The sequence below is a fragment of the Plasmodium gonderi genome (assembly GCF_002157705.1).
Source record: "Plasmodium gonderi DNA, contig: Chr09, whole genome shotgun sequence".
NCBI lineage: Eukaryota > Apicomplexa > Aconoidasida > Haemosporida > Plasmodiidae > Plasmodium > Plasmodium gonderi.
The window spans coordinates 904435-924781 of record NW_021628934.1 but is presented as its reverse complement, the minus strand read 5'-3'; the positions used below and the strand labels follow the sequence as shown (position 1 = coordinate 924781).

The 20347-nt window shown below is 26.5% G+C and overlaps 6 protein-coding genes across 6 annotated transcripts; 4 read left to right on the top strand and 2 right to left on the bottom strand.

Moving 5' to 3' along the window:
• Nucleotides 1–948: 948 nt before the first annotated feature.
• Nucleotides 949–4768, bottom strand: PGO_091920 (hypothetical protein, conserved; the record flags this gene model as incomplete). The annotated part of the gene is made up of 7 exons (XM_028687780.1): nucleotides 949–1020; nucleotides 1179–1280; nucleotides 1414–1468; nucleotides 1650–1744; nucleotides 1875–2022; nucleotides 2171–2213; nucleotides 2503–4768. 7 exons carry the CDS (start codon nucleotides 4766–4768, stop codon nucleotides 949–951), a joined length of 2781 nt encoding a protein of 926 aa, XP_028543581.1.
• Nucleotides 4769–6391: 1623 nt separating this feature from the next.
• On the bottom strand, nucleotides 6392–7492 carry PGO_091910 (hypothetical protein, conserved; the record flags this gene model as incomplete). The annotated part of the gene is made up of 1 exon (XM_028687779.1): nucleotides 6392–7492. The coding sequence occupies one exon, from the start codon at nucleotides 7490–7492 to the stop codon at nucleotides 6392–6394; it is 1101 nt and encodes a 366-aa protein (XP_028543580.1).
• A 1862-nt stretch (nucleotides 7493–9354) lies between these two features.
• On the top strand, nucleotides 9355–12436 carry PGO_091900 (cupin-like protein; the record flags this gene model as incomplete). The annotated part of the gene is made up of 13 exons (XM_028687778.1): nucleotides 9355–9380; nucleotides 9491–9604; nucleotides 9840–10124; nucleotides 10261–10370; nucleotides 10475–10531; nucleotides 10675–10737; nucleotides 10906–10992; nucleotides 11135–11189; nucleotides 11305–11432; nucleotides 11536–11610; nucleotides 11794–11847; nucleotides 12009–12142; nucleotides 12281–12436. The coding sequence occupies 13 exons, from the start codon at nucleotides 9355–9357 to the stop codon at nucleotides 12434–12436; spliced, it is 1344 nt and encodes a 447-aa protein (XP_028543579.1).
• A 541-nt stretch (nucleotides 12437–12977) lies between these two features.
• PGO_091890 (GPI transamidase component GPI16) lies at nucleotides 12978–15042 on the top strand (the record flags this gene model as incomplete). Its single annotated transcript, XM_028687777.1, has 3 exons — nucleotides 12978–14239; nucleotides 14626–14804; nucleotides 14942–15042. 3 exons carry the CDS (start codon nucleotides 12978–12980, stop codon nucleotides 15040–15042), a joined length of 1542 nt encoding a protein of 513 aa, XP_028543578.1.
• A 621-nt stretch (nucleotides 15043–15663) lies between these two features.
• PGO_091880 (conserved Plasmodium protein, unknown function) lies at nucleotides 15664–17411 on the top strand (the record flags this gene model as incomplete). Its single annotated transcript, XM_028687776.1, has 3 exons — nucleotides 15664–15793; nucleotides 15959–16112; nucleotides 16253–17411. 3 exons carry the CDS (start codon nucleotides 15664–15666, stop codon nucleotides 17409–17411), a joined length of 1443 nt encoding a protein of 480 aa, XP_028543577.1.
• Nucleotides 17412–18245: 834 nt separating this feature from the next.
• PGO_091870 (3-phosphoinositide dependent protein kinase-1) lies at nucleotides 18246–19871 on the top strand (the record flags this gene model as incomplete). The annotated part of the gene is made up of 1 exon (XM_028687775.1): nucleotides 18246–19871. One exon carries the CDS (start codon nucleotides 18246–18248, stop codon nucleotides 19869–19871), a length of 1626 nt encoding a protein of 541 aa, XP_028543576.1.
• Nucleotides 19872–20347: the final 476 nt, after the last annotated feature.

Sequence of the window (20347 nt, the reverse complement as noted above, 5' to 3'; positions counted from 1 at the left end):
TTGGTAGCTTAAAAAATGGATGTTCTGTTTTTATAAACTTTGTTAATTTGTGCTTATTTCATTAATTTTTTTTTATTCTCTATTTTGCTAGTTTGTAATATGTATTTTTTTTCTTTTTTTTTTTTTTTTTTTTTTTTGCATATTTTGCGGAGTAAAAAGGGCAAGAAATTTGTGAAATTCGAGAAATTGCACAAGATTTTGAGAATTTGAAAATTTGAGAAATTTCACAAATTTGTGAAATGTGCGATTTTGAGAATTGCAGAAAAATGAAAAAATTCTCAAATCACAACTCTCATCATTCTCTTTCATGATTTTTATTTTTCTTTTCGATTTTTGTTGCCTCTTTCACTTTTATAATTTTTAAAAAATTAAAAAGAAAAAAAAATTGTTTTTACATTTTCTTATATGCTCTCAGAATGCTTTTTGAATTTTTTTTTTTTTTTTTTTTTTTTTTTTTATTGTGCAAATGTTATTTTGAAAAGATACACTTTTGAATTTTGTGCAATTCATGAATTAAATGTAGTAATAAGAAAGAGGGTTGCTAAAATGGTTGACAAAAAAACAGTTTGTAAAAGAAAATTTAAAAAAAAATGCAGAAAAAACAATAGGTTAAAACAAAACTATAAAAAAACAGGTGGTAATAGAAGAGTTGAAAAATCATGACTAATAAAAAAAAAAGAATAATATTTACTTAAGCCTAGGAAATAAATTGTTAATAACCAATCCTTAAATATGTTTAAAAAAAATAAAATAGGGGTACATAGGATGTAAAAAAAAAAAAAAAAAATTTAAGTGATTAAAGACATTGATGCAGTTTTATGTCAAACAAATATTTAATTATCTTACCACATGGGTTTTGTTCTTATATTTACTAAAATGGCAAAGGGACACATATATATATACACATATACTTACAAATGTATATACATACATGCTACATTTAAATCCTCAACTTATATCCTCATCGAACATAAGAGTCGAATTTTTGCTGAACGATTTGTAATATTTATGAGCTCCCTCCTAAGGAAAAAAAAGTATGAATACGATTAATAGATACAAACGTATGGTGGCGGAGAGAGTTGTCATTGCTGTACATATATATAGATACATATACACAAAAAATAAACGTATAAATGCAGGTATATATATATAAGAATGCGCATATGGAAAAAGCGTACCCTTAATTTTGCTAGTTGTAATGTTAATATAATTTGTCTTTGGGAATCTTCAACTTTTGAGTGTTTATTTACAACCGTCGTGTTCAAATAGTCTTGCAATTTCTGGAGGGAAAAAAAAAAAAAAAAAAAGTAACAGATATATAGCCATGTATGTCAATAGATATACGTAATCAAGAATATACATTGTATGGACATGTTGAGGGATAAATGCTTTGTATTTCCATTAAGTGATTACCTTCAATCGCCTTAAGTATTTTTTTTTGCTTAAAAATACACTGAAATAGGGATCTCTTTAAAGGAAAAACGAAATATATATATAAAAAAAAAAAAGAAAAAAAAAAAAAAAAGGTACATAAATATATGATTGCATAATATATGTAAGAAAATGGGGAAGAAGGGACATAAAATTTTATTCTATTCCATGGAGCAAAAAAGTCACATTTCTTTTCTTCTTTTTAAAAGTATTTTTACTTTCCGTTGAAGGGAACATTGATATATGCTTTGATCATACAGGACTCGTATAACTGAATAAGGCAGCACGCGTAAATGTTATCTTTGCTGCATTCCTAAGAACAAGTGGTAATTTGGAACAAAATGATGCTCTTTCCAAGTAATGCACAAAGTGGTGCTCTTTTAAGAGATACCAAAAATGTATCTGACAATTTTATTAAGTGTACAAAAAAGAAAATTACTTACCTCAGTATTTTCCTTTTCCTCTTTCAAATATGCTTCCTCAGATATAATGTCAAAATATGATATTTGCTGTAATGAAACTGACTGAATTTTTTTTAAGGCCTCAAGATGTTTTTCATGAGAAAAGGGAGGGAAAACATTGGGGTAATGTCTGCAACAAAATGGTTTGATAGAAATGTCTAAATTTGAGTGCTAATATGGTTATCGATATTTTGTCTATATACAAAAAAAAAAAAAAAAAAAAAAAAAAAAAAAAAAAAAATTATTTTAATAGATTAATCAAATAAATATATTTTTACTCGTAGTGTCGAATTTGCCAAATGTCCCATATCCTAAATAAGACTACGAAATGAAAGGAATGGAAATAAAAATATTATATATTGCGAGAATTTTTCATGCAAAAAATAAATTCAACACGTGTGTGTATTTGTGTATGGGTATGCGTATGTATATAGGCAAGCATGTATACACGTTTGTGTGCATTTTTACATGGGAATGAATAAAAAAAAAAAAAAAAAAAAAAAAAAAACACAAATTCATTTATCAATTTCGCCATAATATATTTTTATATATACGTGTCCACATATGCGTACATATTTATTTAATTATTACATGCTCCTCTTCTTTTTACCTCTTGTAAATATTTTGGAGAAAAAAACGGACACATCTAGGGTTCTTCCTAAATGCCATTTGTATATTTCCAATAACTTTTTTTTGTCTAACTTTGCACCTTCGGGGCGCTCTCTGGAAACATTATTTTTGCTGCTATTTTTGCTGTTATTGTTCCTGTTGTTGTTGCTGCTGTTGTTGCCGCTATTATTGCCGCTATTATTGCCACTCATTTTTCCGCTGCTCCCGCTATCCACTTTTTTGCTTGCTTGACTAGATTCCGCCTCGTCGCCTTCCATATTTGCTCTGTATGACTTTTCTGCCATGGCATTGAGCCAAAAAAAGGGAAATCCGTACTTAAAATTGTGAAAAGAGAAGATATCATCAGAAAACAAAACGAAATGATCTTCATTGCTGTATATATCTGAGAGAAACTTATTACCACTATTGAGTCCTATGAATTGGATGGGATTTGCTTTTGCCACTAAACAGTCACCATTACATAAGTATGAAATTTCTATTTGTATTTTCAAATATTTAAGATATGATAAATCGGGTAAAATAGAAATGTCAAAGTTATCATTTGTATACATATTTATGGTCACATATTCCATATGAACATCGTCTTGTGTGGTAGCAGAGAGTCGTTTCGTGTTCTTTCTAATTTGTGTAAGTACATCATATTTCATATATGTAAAAACATGGTTATAACTATTATTATTGCTACTGTTATTGTTGTTACTACTACTATTGTTACTGCTGCTGTTGTTACCATTACTACTTGGTTCTTTAAAATTATACAAAAAATTAAAAGGCTTTTTATTATTTAAAAATGAAATATTGTTTGCGTTCATGTCAATTTGCGCATGAACCATTTTAAAATAAACTGCTGATAAATATTTCATTTGTGGAAAATCCAATGAATTGTACTTATCAATAATGCTTTTAATGCTATTTGAGAATAATGATAATTTGTTAAAGGATGTAACTTTTCTTATATCTTGCTTTTCATATTCATCTGCGCACTCTTTCTTTCTTATCATTAATAATCGTAAGTTTGCTTTAGCATCTGTTCGTTCAGAAATCTCCTCTTCCAAACATTTCAAAGTATAAAAATGAGAAATTTCATCTTTTGAGTAATTCCTATTTTTTTCCTTATTTTTTAAAAATTCATCTATACATAACATTTTTTTTTCTAAAGTATGTTTTTTGATATCTTCATAATTCTTTGCCTGAAAATCTAATAAATTTCCCATTATTCGTTCATAATAATTTTTTTCGATATTTTCTTCATCTACAATTAGGGAAATGAAATTATTATTTTCTTTTAATAAATGAGAAAATTGTCGCATAGTGAACATGTACATTTCTATAATCCTGTAAATCATTTTTATATTCAGAATGTTGTTCAGTATTTGTCTTTTTTTCTCTATTTTTGCAGTTTGGGTGTGCATATCCCCTGTGGGACACTTGAAATTTTCTACGTTCTCCTTTTCGGTTGGTTCATTTCCGTGAATCTCATTTCCACATATTTCTATTTCCTTATCCGTGGTATTGCTGTTCTCACTCATAAGGAGGTTATTTTCCTGGACAATTTCCCTGATTAATTTTTCATTCTCCAAGTAACGTTTCTGTAATTCCTTCAATTGATGTTCACATTCATTCCAGTAAAAATAGAAATTCGTTTTTATTTTTTTCATATAGGAGTCTACATAATTTTTTCCATTACAATGAATGGAATTTTTAAATTCATCATATAAACTTAATTCTAGCGGGTTTGTTGTAGGATCATCAATTCTTTGTTTTTTACAACTCATTCCAACTTCTTCCTTCATTTCTTCATCCAGTGTTCTTTTATTATTTTTTTTTAAGTCATCATTTTGTTCATCTTCACATTTAATTGTTGTTTTCTTTACTGGACTTTTTTCATCAGCGATAACTTCATTGCTATCAACTACTACTGATACGCTAGTTGAGTTGTTTAGTATATTCTTTCCCTTCGCGTTAGTGTTAGCATCTTCATTTGAATCCCCTTTTTTATTTTTTTCATTTCTCCCATTGTTCGAGTTATGAAAATTTCCTTTTTTTTGTTGTTCTTCATGTGATCTGTTGTCACTAGTTATATGTGGATTTCCTTCACTTTTTGTATTACGCATGTAGCTGTAATTCCCCTCCCTTGGATTTTCACTTCTTTTTTGTTTTCTATTATTTTCATTTTCTTCTTTCTTTACAGAATTTTTAGTATGCCTATTTTCTGATGGCTTTCTTGGACTCTTGCCGCTAAACATCTTTTAAATAATAAAAATAAAATGAAAAAAAAAAAAAAAAAAAAAAAAAATGGCTACTTGCCATAATATTCAAATTTCATGTTTACAATTTTGTGGACTTTGCACTTGGGTTAGAGATGTAGCAAAGTTGAAAAAAAAAAAAAATGTATTTTTTTTTTTGTTTTTTACCTGCAACTATTAACATCCATATATACATACACAGGTATATATATTTGCATACTCGTTTATAGTCACTCGTATGCGTTTAATTATATTCACCAAAAGCAGGTGCGCATTTCCATTAGTTTTTATAAGTTTAACTTATCATTTCAAGCGTATATAAAAATAAAAGCACCTCTTATTGTATTTTATAACATTTGAAGAAATAAAATGTATTTCTTCCCTTTTGTGAAAACTTACACGTTCGTGTATCGCCGAATATATTGCGTGTATATTTGTATGTATGCAGAAATATGCAAGATTTGGATACTTTTCTTTTTTCCCCATTTGGAAAATTGACAGTACAAAAAAATTGCCACTCGTCAAAGAAGCAAAAATCACGTCCTACAAACACAAGTATTTTTAACGAAAAGGATATGCATATCCTATTAGCACTAAAACAACATAAATGAATGTAATTGATTGTTCTGTTGTGCTGGATTTATTATTGTGTTAAATGTTGTAGAACAGCACGCGAACACAAAGTGTAAATGTGTGCAGCACTATGTGAGATACATTCACAGTTAACAAACATATCCAAGCCTTTTTCCGTTCTCTTTAACCTTATAAATAAAAAAACACTAAAAGAGAGTGAACCTGAGGAGGAATCTTGAACTCTTAATTTTTCCACCTTTATGATTTGCCAAAAAAGTAAAGAGGTAAAAGTTTGTAAATATGTTTCTTGCTTTTTGTCGAATTTTTTTTTTTTTTTCCACGCTTAATGCATTTTTTTTGGAACAGTCGTAAAATAAGTATAAATTTGATTTTAAAAAATGAATTATAAAAGTAAATTTTCGTTTTCTTATCTTGTTAATAAATAACAAATTGCCATAAAATTCTTAATTTCATTCAATATATACATATGTATATATATAAATGCATAGGGTTGTTTTGAAAGTTACTGATAATTTTACAAGGTAATATATGGCTGAAACAAATCCATACATATAAAAAGCATGTACACATACAATCGTGTACGGCATATATACAATTATACACATCATGGAATATGAATGGTTTTGGGAGGGCAGTATACAAGCTTTGTATACTTATTATATTAACATAAAAACATGATAGCATAAAAAAAGCTAAGATTTACAAAAAAATAAAGTAAAATAAATAAATAAAACTCATCTTGTCTAGGCAAAATGAATTTATTTAATACGCATGTGTATAATACAACTGTGTGTATATATATTTATATGTATACACATGTGGACGAGATAAAACAAAAATTCTTGAAGTAATAGTAAAATAAAGCAATGGTTACGGAAAAAAAAAATGATAACTTTATATCTTTACATTCTTTTTTATACAAGTAGTTATACGGATAGGTATCCATGTTATATATAACCCGTCACCACCACCACTCCAAAAAAAAAAAGTACATTTGGTAATGTTTTCCAAATAAATGAACTATAAAGACTACTTTTGTGAGAAATATAAAATTAATCGGTAGTATATATATGAATATATATCATATATATAAAATAATAATATATTGTTTTCTAATTTCATCAAGGTAAATTTTACTATTTTGGAGTAATCACATTTTTCTCCATAAAAGGTATAAAATTTTTTCATATTAATTTTTTTGTTATCCTTTTTTACGGCTTCTGCAATTAAGTCGTGATACATGTCCATTAAGGAGTTATATATCTTAGTGTTGGTAAGATTATCATACATATATCCGTTTAAATACGTTTCCGGAAATGAGTTATTTCCCATAAGTTTATAAAAATAACAAAAATTTTTCATATTTATTTGTATAATGGAATAAAAATCATTTAAATGTTCCTTCTTAATTTTAAAAAAATCAAAAAAGGAAAAAAAATTCGAGATTTCACCATATTCTTCCCCCTGGGTTAATGAGCAATTTTTCTCAACTAATTCTGCATTTTTACAACCCTTCTTCTCTTTTATAATATTGTTCTTATTATTTAAGAATAAATTATTTGTAATAACAAATAGGTCTTTTTTTTTATTACCTATGAATAAATCAAGTTGTTTTTCCACGTTTGTTTCATAATTAACGACGCAGACAATTATAGACACCTTTTCGTTAATAATAATACAAGATGCAAGTAATATTTCCTCGTTATCATCGTTATCATTTTCTACCATATCAAATTCTTTATGAAGAAAATTCAATACGCAGTTATCTTCATTTGCTAGTATTAACTTTCCATTTCTTATATTTAGAAAGTTGAATAGTTGGGCCATAAATCCATTAAATACACATATATCTTCATATTCCATATTATAATTTTTGTATACAGGAATTATACCTATGACATTTTTCTTTTTAATGACTTCTTTAACATAATGCCTCCCAAAATTATTTGTTATGTCACATATTATGTCAACCTTTAAATTTGACTCTGAACTCGTACAATCACCATGATTGCCACCATTTTGTTTTGTTTTTACATCTTTTTCATTTTGTTTTTTGTAAAACAGAGTGTAAATTTTTATCAAAAGCAATGAAATGAGTCCGACTGAAATGCATTCAATAGTACCTGTCATTTTTCCTTCATACAAATATACATATGTACTTTATGCATACGTGTATTGTATGAATATATTTATATATCCCTTCAAATGACGGAAAAAACCATAGTACTAGTCAAAATGATGCACGTAAAAAAAAAAAAAAAGAAAAATGTCCTTTTTGACACTACAATATACTGTGGGATTTATTTCATTACCATTGTTAAAAAAAGAAAAAAAAGAAAAATTTTTTCCTAAATAGGGTAAAAACATAAAAAGTAAATTAAACAATGTGAAGAAGAAGTATTTTTTTTTTCTTTTTTGAGTTTCATTTTATACTACTTAGCAGTCTAGGCTTCATGTGAGAAATTTACTTCAAAATATAAAGAAAAAATGACATAAAAATGGTACAAAAAAATAATGAGGCAAGGATGAAACAAAATTAACTAATAAAAAACTGCAGAATATGGAATAGCCTGTTCTGCTATATATATAATTTATGTGATTTATGACGCATAAGAAACATTGGACTAGTGTTACATAAAATTAAAAATATCGAAAAATAATAATTTTATTAAAAATATTGCATATTATTATAGTCTGCACTTTAAGTTCTATATGTATTATTTTTCTTTTTATAAAATAGGAGGGGAAAATTTTCATACTATATATAATATTACATGAATATGGGCATATGGTATATTGTATTGCTATATAATATATTATTGTATAATAATGCATATATTTTTTTGTTTTTTTTTCTGATGAACACAGTTCAACATTATTATCTTCTTCCCTTTTGTGTATATAAAAAAAAAGGAATATTTACAAAAATTCTTACTTCATACTTTCGTATTTCAAAGGTAAGAAGAGAAAAAACAAAATATTGGGAAAGGAATGAATATATATAATTTTGAGAGCTCAACAAAAAGAGAAGATAAACAGAGAGAGGAGGAATACATCAGAGCACTCATTTTTTTTTATCACATTTTAAACAAATTTCAAGCCAAGAAAAAATGTGTTAACAAAAAAAAATGGAATGAAATAAAAACTTTTGCATGAATATGAGGGAAAAAAAAAAAAAAAAACTTAAAAAAGCGACTTTTGTCCATTATCGAGAAAAAGTCCCTAATTTATTTTAACACTTATATATACATAACGCAAACATATATGTTCATATATACCATGCAGCATTGTACTACTTATGGCTCTCTTATTATAATCGATTGCATCGTACTTTACAAGCTGTTGGAAATTATTTAGCAAATTTTCTTCACCATTTACAGCAAATAATAGGAAAAAATGCATAGTCTTGTAATTAGAATGTATCATCTATTATTATGTTTCAACCTTACAGTTCAACAGAATGAGGCGTAAAATATCTTGAGATATATAGATTTTCTGTCCTTAAAGAAAATTTGCCTTATTTGAAAACATTTGCATAATTTTAAGTTTTACAGAAACATTATATTTCTTGTACCATTTAACCCAGCTTTTAATTGTCAAATTATACATGTGGAGCTTTTCTTCTCTTTTTTTCTCACCTACTTCTTTCAAGTATTTCGCGTAATGTAACGTCATTTTAAACATGATGCATAGGCATTAAAAATTGAGTTCAAGATAAATTAAATGTTTCATGTAAATTTTCAACCTTTATTTCTGTGAGAATTTTTGGGCATGTATATATTAACTTCCATTTATGCACAGTCTCCTATGCGGCACATGAAAACAAAATTAATGACTTATATAAGAGAAAAAACGTAGATAAATTTCCGCGTCAACTTAACAACAATGAATAGATCTTTTTTTTTTTTTTTTTTTTTTTTTAACTTCTACAACAACATAAATCATTATTAAGTTTTTAAAATTTCAAATGTTCCTCCATTCAAATGTGTAAAATGGCTTTAAAAAATGATTATGTGGGGTAAAGATCCTTATAGCATTGTGTTATATTTCCACACACACGCATGAATAATATATATGCATATGTAAGTTTATACATATATATATATATGTGTGTGTACCAATTTGTAGGTTTTGTTTCCATAAAAAAAAAATAAATAAAATTGATAGAATCAATGAAAGCATAAGTCCGGAACAATTTTATATGAATTACATTTTAAAAAGAAAACCATGTCTCTTGAGCAGGTGAGAAAATACTTTTCTGTCATGTGCATATGCATAAACTTTAATCCTCCAAAAGTTAGGATAAATCTGTATAATATGCTAACTCGTTCTTATTCTTATAATGTTCTTTTAATTTATAAACTAATGCCAGGTCTTTATTTTGTTTTACTTTATTTTGTTTTACTTTATTTTGTTTTACTTTATTATGTTTTACTTTATTATGTTTTACTTTATTTATTTTATTTTTTCTTCTTAGTGAATACGTAATTAAAAATGAGTGCAACATAGACATAAAGTATTTGAAGGAAAATGTGGAAAATGTACATGTCGAATTAGAACAAAAGATATCAAACTCATTCGGGATAGGTGAAAAAAAAAAAATGAAATTTCATGACTTCTTGTCATTAATAGAAGCAGGAAATACAGACTACTATTTAAATACGCAATACATAAAAGAAAATGCTTATTACCCATCTGACTTATGTAACCCAGTTACTATGCATATGATAAACTTCCTACCGAAAAAGTTAGATATTATGGGGTAAGTAAATGAAGCCACATTTTTTTTTCTTTGTATCATACTTGTGCTTACGTTATCATATTTTACAATCTGCACTTTAAACATTTTTTTGGCTTCACTGTGCTATTATACACATCATTCAATGCTCAATTTTTAGTAATTTAGAAATTTACCAATATAATGTATGGTTAGGAAACAACACAGATGAAGATTTAAAAACATTTTTGCATCATGACTATCATGACAACATATATGTACTACTAAAAGGTTATATATTCCTCTATAGAACACATTTTCTATTCTTTTTTTTTTTTTTTTTTTTAATCTCATTTAAAGGATTATTAACACTTTTCATGTCTTTTTTTTTTTAGGTAGAAAAGTGTTTAGGATATATAGTCCCAATTTTGCTCATCATTTGAAAACAAATGGTATATGTGCATGTATATACATATGTGTCTACCAACTTATATCAATATCTGCTTATCAATTTAAGGGGTTATCTGTAAGCAATGACAAATCTTTAGTTTTGTTATAATTTTTTTTAATATGTCTTTTAACAAACTATCAATAGGTACTATTTACCGTGTTTATAACAATGGATTAATTACATACTCCCCATTTATTAGAAGTGACGGTAAATGTTAAAGAAAATAAACAGATAGAAATCATAAACCGTGAATGGAAATTCGATGACACACAAATGATATGTATAAGTATGTTTATACCTATACCATACGCATAAATGCATATTATGTATTTATATATACATGCTTATCTGTTATGTTGTGCATACCCTCTTCAGGATCAAACTATTTAGATGTATACAAAAAAAAAATGGATAAAGTGCATCGTCATATTATCACAATGACTAATTACTTAAGCAAAAAAAGTGACGAAAAAGGTGATAAAAAAAAAAAAAAAAAAAAAAAAAAAATGATAAAAGAAGTATATCCAAGTTGTACATATTTTATCCACATGTTAATAACACAGCTTTTTAATTTCCCTTCATTACTTTCCATTTACACCGTTAGGAAAATTATTAGAGGACAAAATAATAGAAAATTCTATAAATAAGGCAGAGCAAAAGTGCGAATAAAATGAATAAATGAAATAAAATAAAGGATATACCTGGAAAATAATTATTTCATAACACCATACTTAAACATAAATATACTTTTTCCCCTTCTGTCCTCTATCTTAGATTAAATAAATTAGAAGATAATATCTTAAATTACAAGATGCTTAAACATAAATTCAGATGTAAACCGAATACAAGAAATGACATTCCAAGTCATTTTTGCCTTCTTAATACAGCTGAAAGAAAATATGGTTAGAATGACTTTTTTTTTTTTTTTTTTTTTTCCATTTATTCTTCCCCAATTTTAACTTAATGAAATAACGATAACATAAAAATATTTTTTTACGTTTTCAGAGGATGACATTTTCAGCGATAACACAGACATAGAAAAAAAGTACATAGACGTACACGTGAATGAGGGAGATACATGTAAAAATTTTAAAAAAAGAAAAGTAGAGATGAGCATATATGCAACACTAATGCGTTATATATGATCATGATAAAAATAAACTAGGAATAGGCCCACACTTATCAAACATATATATATATATATATACCCATATGTGCTTACATAAAAAACCCTCTGTCTTTTTATTATGAACCTTTTAACAGTATACTTGCCATGTGGATGGTTCCATGAAGTTAAATCCTTTTCAAATGAAAATTGTATGGCACTCGTTGACACCAAACAGGAAGAGATCTACATCACCACAATACTGTGTGTTGTCGTGGTATTATGCGGATGCATCATTTTAAATTTTATTTAAAATTTGAACTCCATTTCATCCTTACCATATTCTACATATTATGCCCCGCATTTTTATCAGTTCACCTAGCGTTTAATTATTGGTATTACCCCCCTTATATAAAAATGGTAAATTCCACTGAAATGCAGAGCAGATTTTCTTTTCCTTATATAGACAAACATTTAAATGAAAGGAATAAAAGTTTATACAAAAAGGTATGCATTAAAATTAAAAAAAAAAAAAATTTAAGCTTATCCCCTTGTTCATTTATTTTATTTTTTTTTTCTTTCATCATCATGCAACGTCAATTATTATCAATTTAATTTAAAAAAAAAAAATTATTATCTTTTCAGATTGGGATTATGAACAAAGAAAACGCTTCCGATATAGCAGAAATCGTGTCATACTACAACAATTTGAATATAAAACAAGAAAAAAATGCCAAAAAGGTAAAACGGAAAAGTGCGAGAAGGTTCTTACACACACGAAGATTAAGGATGCATAAATAGTCTTTTTAAATCTTTAAGAAAAATTTTTACGTTTTATTTTATTCTCTTTTCCCACATTACACAACTTAAATAATTAACCCATAGGATAAATAAATACTTAAGCAAAATTATACATATATATATATATATATATATATTCCACCTCACTTTTCTTATCCTTGCATTTGTCCTTATTTTACTTAAATTTTTTTTTTTTCTTTTTGAAATGATAATTTTTGCTTCACCTTGTAAACAAATACATGCATTAACAAAAATAATTTACTAATATAAAAAAGGTTGGTATATATATATTTTTTTTTTTTTTTCCTTTTTTTTTAAACTTTACACAACTATAATTTTGAAGAACACAGGTGGGGAATAAATCCCAACATAACTAAGACCATTCTAGCACTTCTTCCCATTGAAAATGGGAAAAGCATAAAAATCACAAAATAAGAAAAGATAAACCTATTTATCTATTTTACTCTGCTTCATTTTGCTACACTTTTCTACATTTCGCTTGATTGACTTTGTTTTACTTTTTGGAACAATATAATTTCAAATGAAAGGGGTGAAACGAATTTACTTAGCTATCTTAAGTTTTTTTTCCCTAGTAAATTCACACATAGTAGATGAAAGCATTAATATACTTCCCCTAGATAATAATTTATTACATGTGAAACTAAAATTGATTGTTAATGGAAAAAATTATAAGGAAAAATTTCTCCCCATAAACATCCTAAAAATACTGAATTATGTGAAATCACTTAAAATTAATATAAAAAGAGGTGTATACAGAAATTATTACAAGAACAAATATTTGGACAATTATCCTTTTGGCTTTACTCTTACAGTCGAACTAAAAAAAGGACAGAAGGACAACAATCATTCCAGAGAAGAGGAAAATGATGAATTTTCAAAAGATGAAAGATTTCTTTTACGACAATTACTAAACGATATTTGGTCTATTACAGGAATAGCTACAAACCTTTTAAAAATCAAAAATCTCATAAGAATTCATAATGAAATTTTTGCATTTTTACCTGATGAAAGTATATGTATTGAACATTTTTCGCTACTTAAGAAATTATATCCATGTAAAACTTTTGGAGGTTTATTTAATGCATTAAGCCCTAACTATTTAATATCCAAACCTTTGAGCAATATAGGATTTGAGCTAAATGACAGTAATGAAAATTTACTAATACTTTATGTAGATTATATTACTGAACATGATCACAAAAAAGATGTGAATGTCATAGATTTGATAAATAGTAAATATAACCCGAACGAATGTCCTTTAGTTGATAGAACTGCATTACTTGTAAAAAAAAAGGAAGAAAATGTTGTTTCGACAATTTTCGAAAAATATGGTAATATCGACGTAGTATATGATAATATAAATATATACAATATTGTCCAAAATGGGAAACCGAACATTATAGAGGAATACATAAATGTTCATGCTCTTAAAGAAGAAGTTAATAGTATGATAACTGCAGACATAAAAAAGAAACAGAGTTCCTTATTATATGTATTTCAAAATTTTAATAAAAAGAGTAACAGTGATTTCTTATTTGTTGATAAATTGCCATATTTTTTATCACCCTTGTTGCATACTATGATGATTCAAGGAAAGGGTCCTATTGAAAATAATAAAAAGAAAGAAAATTGTAACTTCACCTATTTGGGGTATAATGCAATTAAAAAATTTAATATTAAATTTAGCAATTTTGACATACTTGAAAAAATACCAAAAAATGGAAACTTCTACTACATTAATTTTAAACACATTTTACCGCCACAATGTGAAATAATTATGAGGTAAAACTAATGTTCTTTTTTTATATACATATCTCTATATTGACTCTTTCATTTTTTTTTGTTACGAACTGTATTTTGCATGAACAAAAGTGAACATGTGTAATTTGATGTTGTTAAAAAGGGGTCTCAGCTTTACATGTATTTGTAAAGTGGAATTGTTTGTGGCATGTGACACGGTGAACTGGGGGATGTATACACACTTTCGAATATCTACACAAGTGTTCATTACATATTTAGAGTATATATAAAATAGAATATACCTTTTAAGCTATATTTCACTGCATTTTGTTTTATGTTAATTTGTTTTGTCCAAAGCACAACAGTGTGAATCCCTCCATTTCATTTTCCCATCTTCACCTTTACAAAATACACACTCTTTGACGCAGATTCGAAGTAGTAAAAGTACATGTTAGGTCGTTCGAATTTGATTTTGATATAGATAGAGGAATTTTGTTAGGAAGTGGGATATTTGTGCAAAAAAGAAACCATATATCACAGGAAAGTGACAAGTTTATGTATAAATACACCCCCTCACTCTTGATAGACATAATTTTACCAGATACAAGTGCGCTTAATTAAAGAAAACGAAAAAAGAGAGAAAAATCAATGCTAAAAATTGCCTATAAATACACATATATTTATCTAATTTCAACTCTTCTCAGTTTGTGACCATGTAACATGCACTTTTAATTATTTTTTCAGGTATGCCTTTTAATGTCATAGCTATCTCAACTTGTGTTATCATGCTCTTTTTTGGGTTCATGTTTAAGGCTACGGCGAAGGAAGAAACAAGATATATTTAATTTTTTTCACCCCATACAGCCCTTGTGCGCACACGTATATTTTTAATTGTTAGAAGAAACGTGAAAAAATTAAAAAACACATTACACATATTTCTATTTTGAAGTAGCTGAATTATATATATATATATATATTTTTTTTTTTTTCTTTATTGTTGTAGCCTTGAATTTTTTTACCACGTCATGCATCGTCTTTTATTTTTTTTTTTTTTGCTGAAAAACATCCCTAACTATTTCAATTTTGTTTTCAAAAAGTTTTCATTTTTTCGTGAAGATTAATATTTAAGCAAACTGAATTATTCATGTTTATTTTGCTTTATTTTATTTTACTTTTTTTTTTTTTTTTTTTTTTTTACGTTGTTTCCCTTTTTTTAATTCTTTTTTGTGTTTTCTCCCATGGGTAGAAATAATTTTTACGAAGAAAAAAATTTAAACAACACATTAATGCCTTTCTAGCAAAATGCTTTTTACCCAAAAAAAACATTGGGTGAAAATTGCAATACCAACTCTTAACTAAAAATAGGGCTGTTCTTTGATATGATGAAATCCTTTGCGTAAAGTTATTAAAATGTTAATGTTACCTTTAGTTTAAGGAAATGACATAGTTAAAAGAGAATCAAGACAATGAATTTTTTTTTGACAATAAAACGACATTCTAAAATTCTGAATTGGAAACATGACACTTATTATGCAAGTTTGATGAATAAATATGTATATTTTGATGAATTTATGAGATTTTGTAATGACAACAAAGGTATTATAATAAAAATACAAAAGAGAGGGGGGAAAAAATTGTCTTTGTGTGCATGTTAGCCACAAAAACAAGAAAAATGTGTTAACTTTTTTTATAATACATATACAGTTTCGCATGACACGCTAAATTATGTTAACTTATTTTAATTTCTTTTTGACTATTTAGAACATTTCAGTAAAAGGGATATTATAGCCTCGTTAACATATATTCACCATATGAAAAGAGTTGATTTATTGTCTCCATTTTTTAGCAGTTATAATGATTTTATATGCAGTAATATAAGCATTTTCAGAACAAATATAAGCACACTTGTACATAGGTAGACTTGAAAAACAATATCATTTATCCATAAGGAAAAATTTTGCTCTTATTATGACAATGTTTTTACTTTCTATTGCTAACATGTCTTTTCCTTTTTTTTTTTTTTTTTTTTTTGCCCCTCTTTTTTCTCACATACAGATACGCTATATTGGGGCATACGAAATCTCTTCTATTTATTTACGAAAATGTATTAAAAAACAACATTTTAAACTACGATAACAAGTCTATTAGTTTAATAGCTTGGAGTTATGCAAAAAATAACTTTTATTTGTCAGACCTTTTTATGGAAATAAATAAGATATTACGTTCTTGTGTAAAAACAATGACTCTTCATGAATTATCATTAATAGCATGGGCATACTCTAAGATAAATAGATTACCCCCTTTAGAAATGGTATGCCTAAAAAATAGAGTATATGAAATACTGAATTCATTAGATGAAGAATTAAATGTTATAAAAAATAACACAACTAAAGAGAATCATGTGGTGGATGATAAAATAAATATAAGAGAAAAAGACATTGAATGGGGAAAGAAGGAATATAAAAAAAATGAATCTCAAATGAAAAGTGACCATTTATATTGTGACAATGTAAATGACAATTTTAACGAAAGTAAAGAACTAGAATCGGAAGAACATGGCTTAGAAAATATATGTAAAGACACTGATGAGAATAAAATAGATATATATGGTTGTAAAAAGAACTTAACCCAGGATATCTGCATGATTATGAAATCATATGCTATTATGAATAGAACAGACCCTTTTTTCTTTTTCTTTTTATTCAGTTTTATCATAAAAAATATAAAAAATAACAAAATCATGATAACAGCTCAAGGAATAACCAGTATCTGGATATGCTTAAGAGAATATGATATAAAAAACAAAAACATAATTGAATATGCATTGGAATTATCGAGATTTTTAAGACTTGATCATACCGTAAATAGCTCAATGATGCATGAAATCGTTATTAGTATCCATAAATTAAGAATAAAAGATCGAAGAATTTTATATCATTTGTTTTATCATTTAAAGAGAAAGTGCGTTAATATGCATGTTCAACATTTATATGATATTATAATAATTTTACAAGAAATGAAAATTAATGATGATGATTTATGGAAACAATTTGGGGTAGCCATACAAAAAAAAGCCATTGATTTAGAGTTAACACAAATAAAAAATTTACATAATATTTTTACGACGAATGGAAAAGGAAATAATAGAATTTTGGGGGTCCTTGACACCTTTATTCAAATAAAGGAGGACATTAATGCTTATGGGCCAATTTGACAATAAACAAAATCTAAATGTTCCGTGTTATGAATTGCAATTGTGCGTGTAAAGAGACACACGCATAGACACCTTATTTTGAATTGGTATAGGTTAATTCATGGATAAAGTAATATGGCTTACGTTTATGTATAAACGTACACCTTTTTTTTTTTTTTTTATTATTACTTTAATCTGTTTAATAATCAGACATATGTGTAAAGCTTTTTGAATTTTCCATGAATAAATGCAAATGCACAGGAAACGAATTAAAGCAAAATTATTTTTTACTCTCGTTCTTTTGTTTTTCATATTCTAAGGTTTTCTTTTCTCTTTTTTTCTTAGAGTAAATTATATTTCTTTTATTATACGAACATTTTTTATTTCTATCATGCAAAGATATTTAAATTTTTTTTTTTTTTTTTTTTATTTCTTTTTTTTATGTTTTAAAATTCACACCAATTCACCTTTCAATTTTATAATATATTTTATTGTGAAAGGGTTAAAAAAAAACAAAAAACAAACAACATGCGCGAATAGTTTTATTTTATTTTTTTTAATTTTACAAATTTTAATTATGTTTTATTAAAAATTTTAAATCACTTAGATTGTGTTTTTTAAAAAATTTTTTACATACTTTCACGGCATTTACAAGTGTATGTTAGCACCAACATTAACAGTCAAAGTAGTTATATTGTGTGTTTCATAGTGAAATATTAGGCTATAACATTTTTTCTCTTTTTTTTTCAGTAAGACTTACGCTAAATAGTTTGTTGTTTACTGTTTAGGTTGTTGAGAATATGTGTGAAAATGATCATTTAAAGTACATTCAAATGACAACACATAGGTGAAAAAATGAAAAAAGGATTTTTACTAAATAAAAATATCTACGATATTGAAGAAAATGTAATAAAAGATGAAAAGGATGTTACAAATAGAAAATATCGAAAAGATGATTTTGAAATATACATGCATATAGGAAGTGGTAATTTCAGTGAAGTTTTCATGGTGAAATTGAAGAAAGACCCGTCAATTTTTTATTCTCTTAAAATATTTAAAAAAGAAGAAGTAAATAGAATGAACATAGTCAATTCTGTCTTGGCAGAGAAACATACTATGGAAAAATTAAACGTTCCAGGTCATACAAATGTTATCAAGTTAATTGACACATTTAAAGACGAAGAAAATGTGTACTTATTATATGAATATGCTGATTATGAATTATGGGAATTTTTAAAAATCCGCAGTGTTGGAATAGACGAAACCATAACATTTAATATAATACTTCAAATGGTTCATGCACTAGAATATATACATAACAAAAACGTAATACACAGAGACATAAAATGTGAAAACTTTCTTATAAATAAAGATGGCACAATAAAATTGATTGACTTTGGCACTTCGAAAGATTTAGACAAAATGCCTTTGAAAACCACAAGCCGCGAATCTTCAGAAGAAGATGAAGAATTGCATAATTTTGTATTAAAAAAAGTAAATAGCAATAATATAAAAGAAAGCCTCAAAAATGAACATCCAAGGGGAAATGACAATATTTTAAAAGATACAGAAATGAATGAAAAATTTTCAGGCGATAATGATGAAGACAGCAACAATAGCAATGATGATAATGAACAAACTGATAAAAAATTAAACGACCAAAACCAAAAAAAATGTGTTCTTAAAGAGCTCAAAAGCAGTGAAAAGTATGAATTTAATAATAAAGTAATACAAAAAGAAAATTATGATAATTTAAATGTTCTAAAAAGTAACAAATATCCAATAGACACAAATAGGCGTAACTATAGAATAAAAAAAACATTTGATAACTATGTTGGAACTTCAAATTTTATGCCCCCAGAATCACTAATTAACAAATGTAGTGGTAAGGCTAGGGATTTATGGAGTCTTGGGTGCACCATTTATCAGTTAGTAACAGCTATCGTTCCATTCGATGGTTCTACCGAATGGTTCATCTACAATAAGATAAAAAAAAAAGAAATAAAATACCCACCTTTAATATCATCTGAATTAGTAGATTTAATAGAAAAATTAATGACTGTTATCCCAGAAGAAAGACTGGGATTTAAAAAAGGGTGCAAAGAAATTTTACAGCATCCATATTTTCAAAAATACAGTTATAGCTCATTTAATTTTAAGCTGCCACAAGTATCGCCATCGGAAAAAATTTATACACTTGTAATAAATAAGTATCGTGAATATGTAATTGAAAAAAGGAAAGTAAGACAGAATAATAATAACTCGTGTGAAGAAACTAATAAAAAGATAGAGAAAATGAAAACAGAATTGTTAAATATAATTAAATTCGACACTGAGTTTTACAAAGAAGAAAACGAATCAACAAATGTAAAGAAAAAAATTGCAGAAACTATAAATTTTTTCCTTCAAGAATTCCACAAACAAGAAAAAAGTGAAATAGAAGAAGCAGACAAATGGTTAAAACGTTTTAGTAGTGAATAAAATAGTACCAAAATTTACACTGCTTTTTATCTATTATAATTTTACCCACGTCCAACAGCTCAAGTTTTGTATTTAACGTGTACCTATATTTCGTTGCTTTCTTTTCGAATTAGCTTTAAGAATCAATGGTATAATTTTTAAACATCATTTAACACTTTAAACAAGTATGTAATTTAAAAGAAAATTATTCGCATTAAAAAAGTATAAAAACATACGTTTAAATTTTTTTATTAGTTAAAAAGTTGTATATATATTTCAGCGCATTTTTAGCATGAGCATTTTGTGATTTTTCGTTTTTTTCTTGTAAAAAATGTGCTTTTCCCTACATTAAATTCATATTTTTTATTTTTTTTCTAAAATTAATAATGCTTGTTCTAGATAATGAAAAGCAGAAAAAGCATAATAGCAAACATACATTTTCATAAACTCATTGTCTACGTGGACAATTCAAAATGTTTTTTAAGATCAGGCTATAT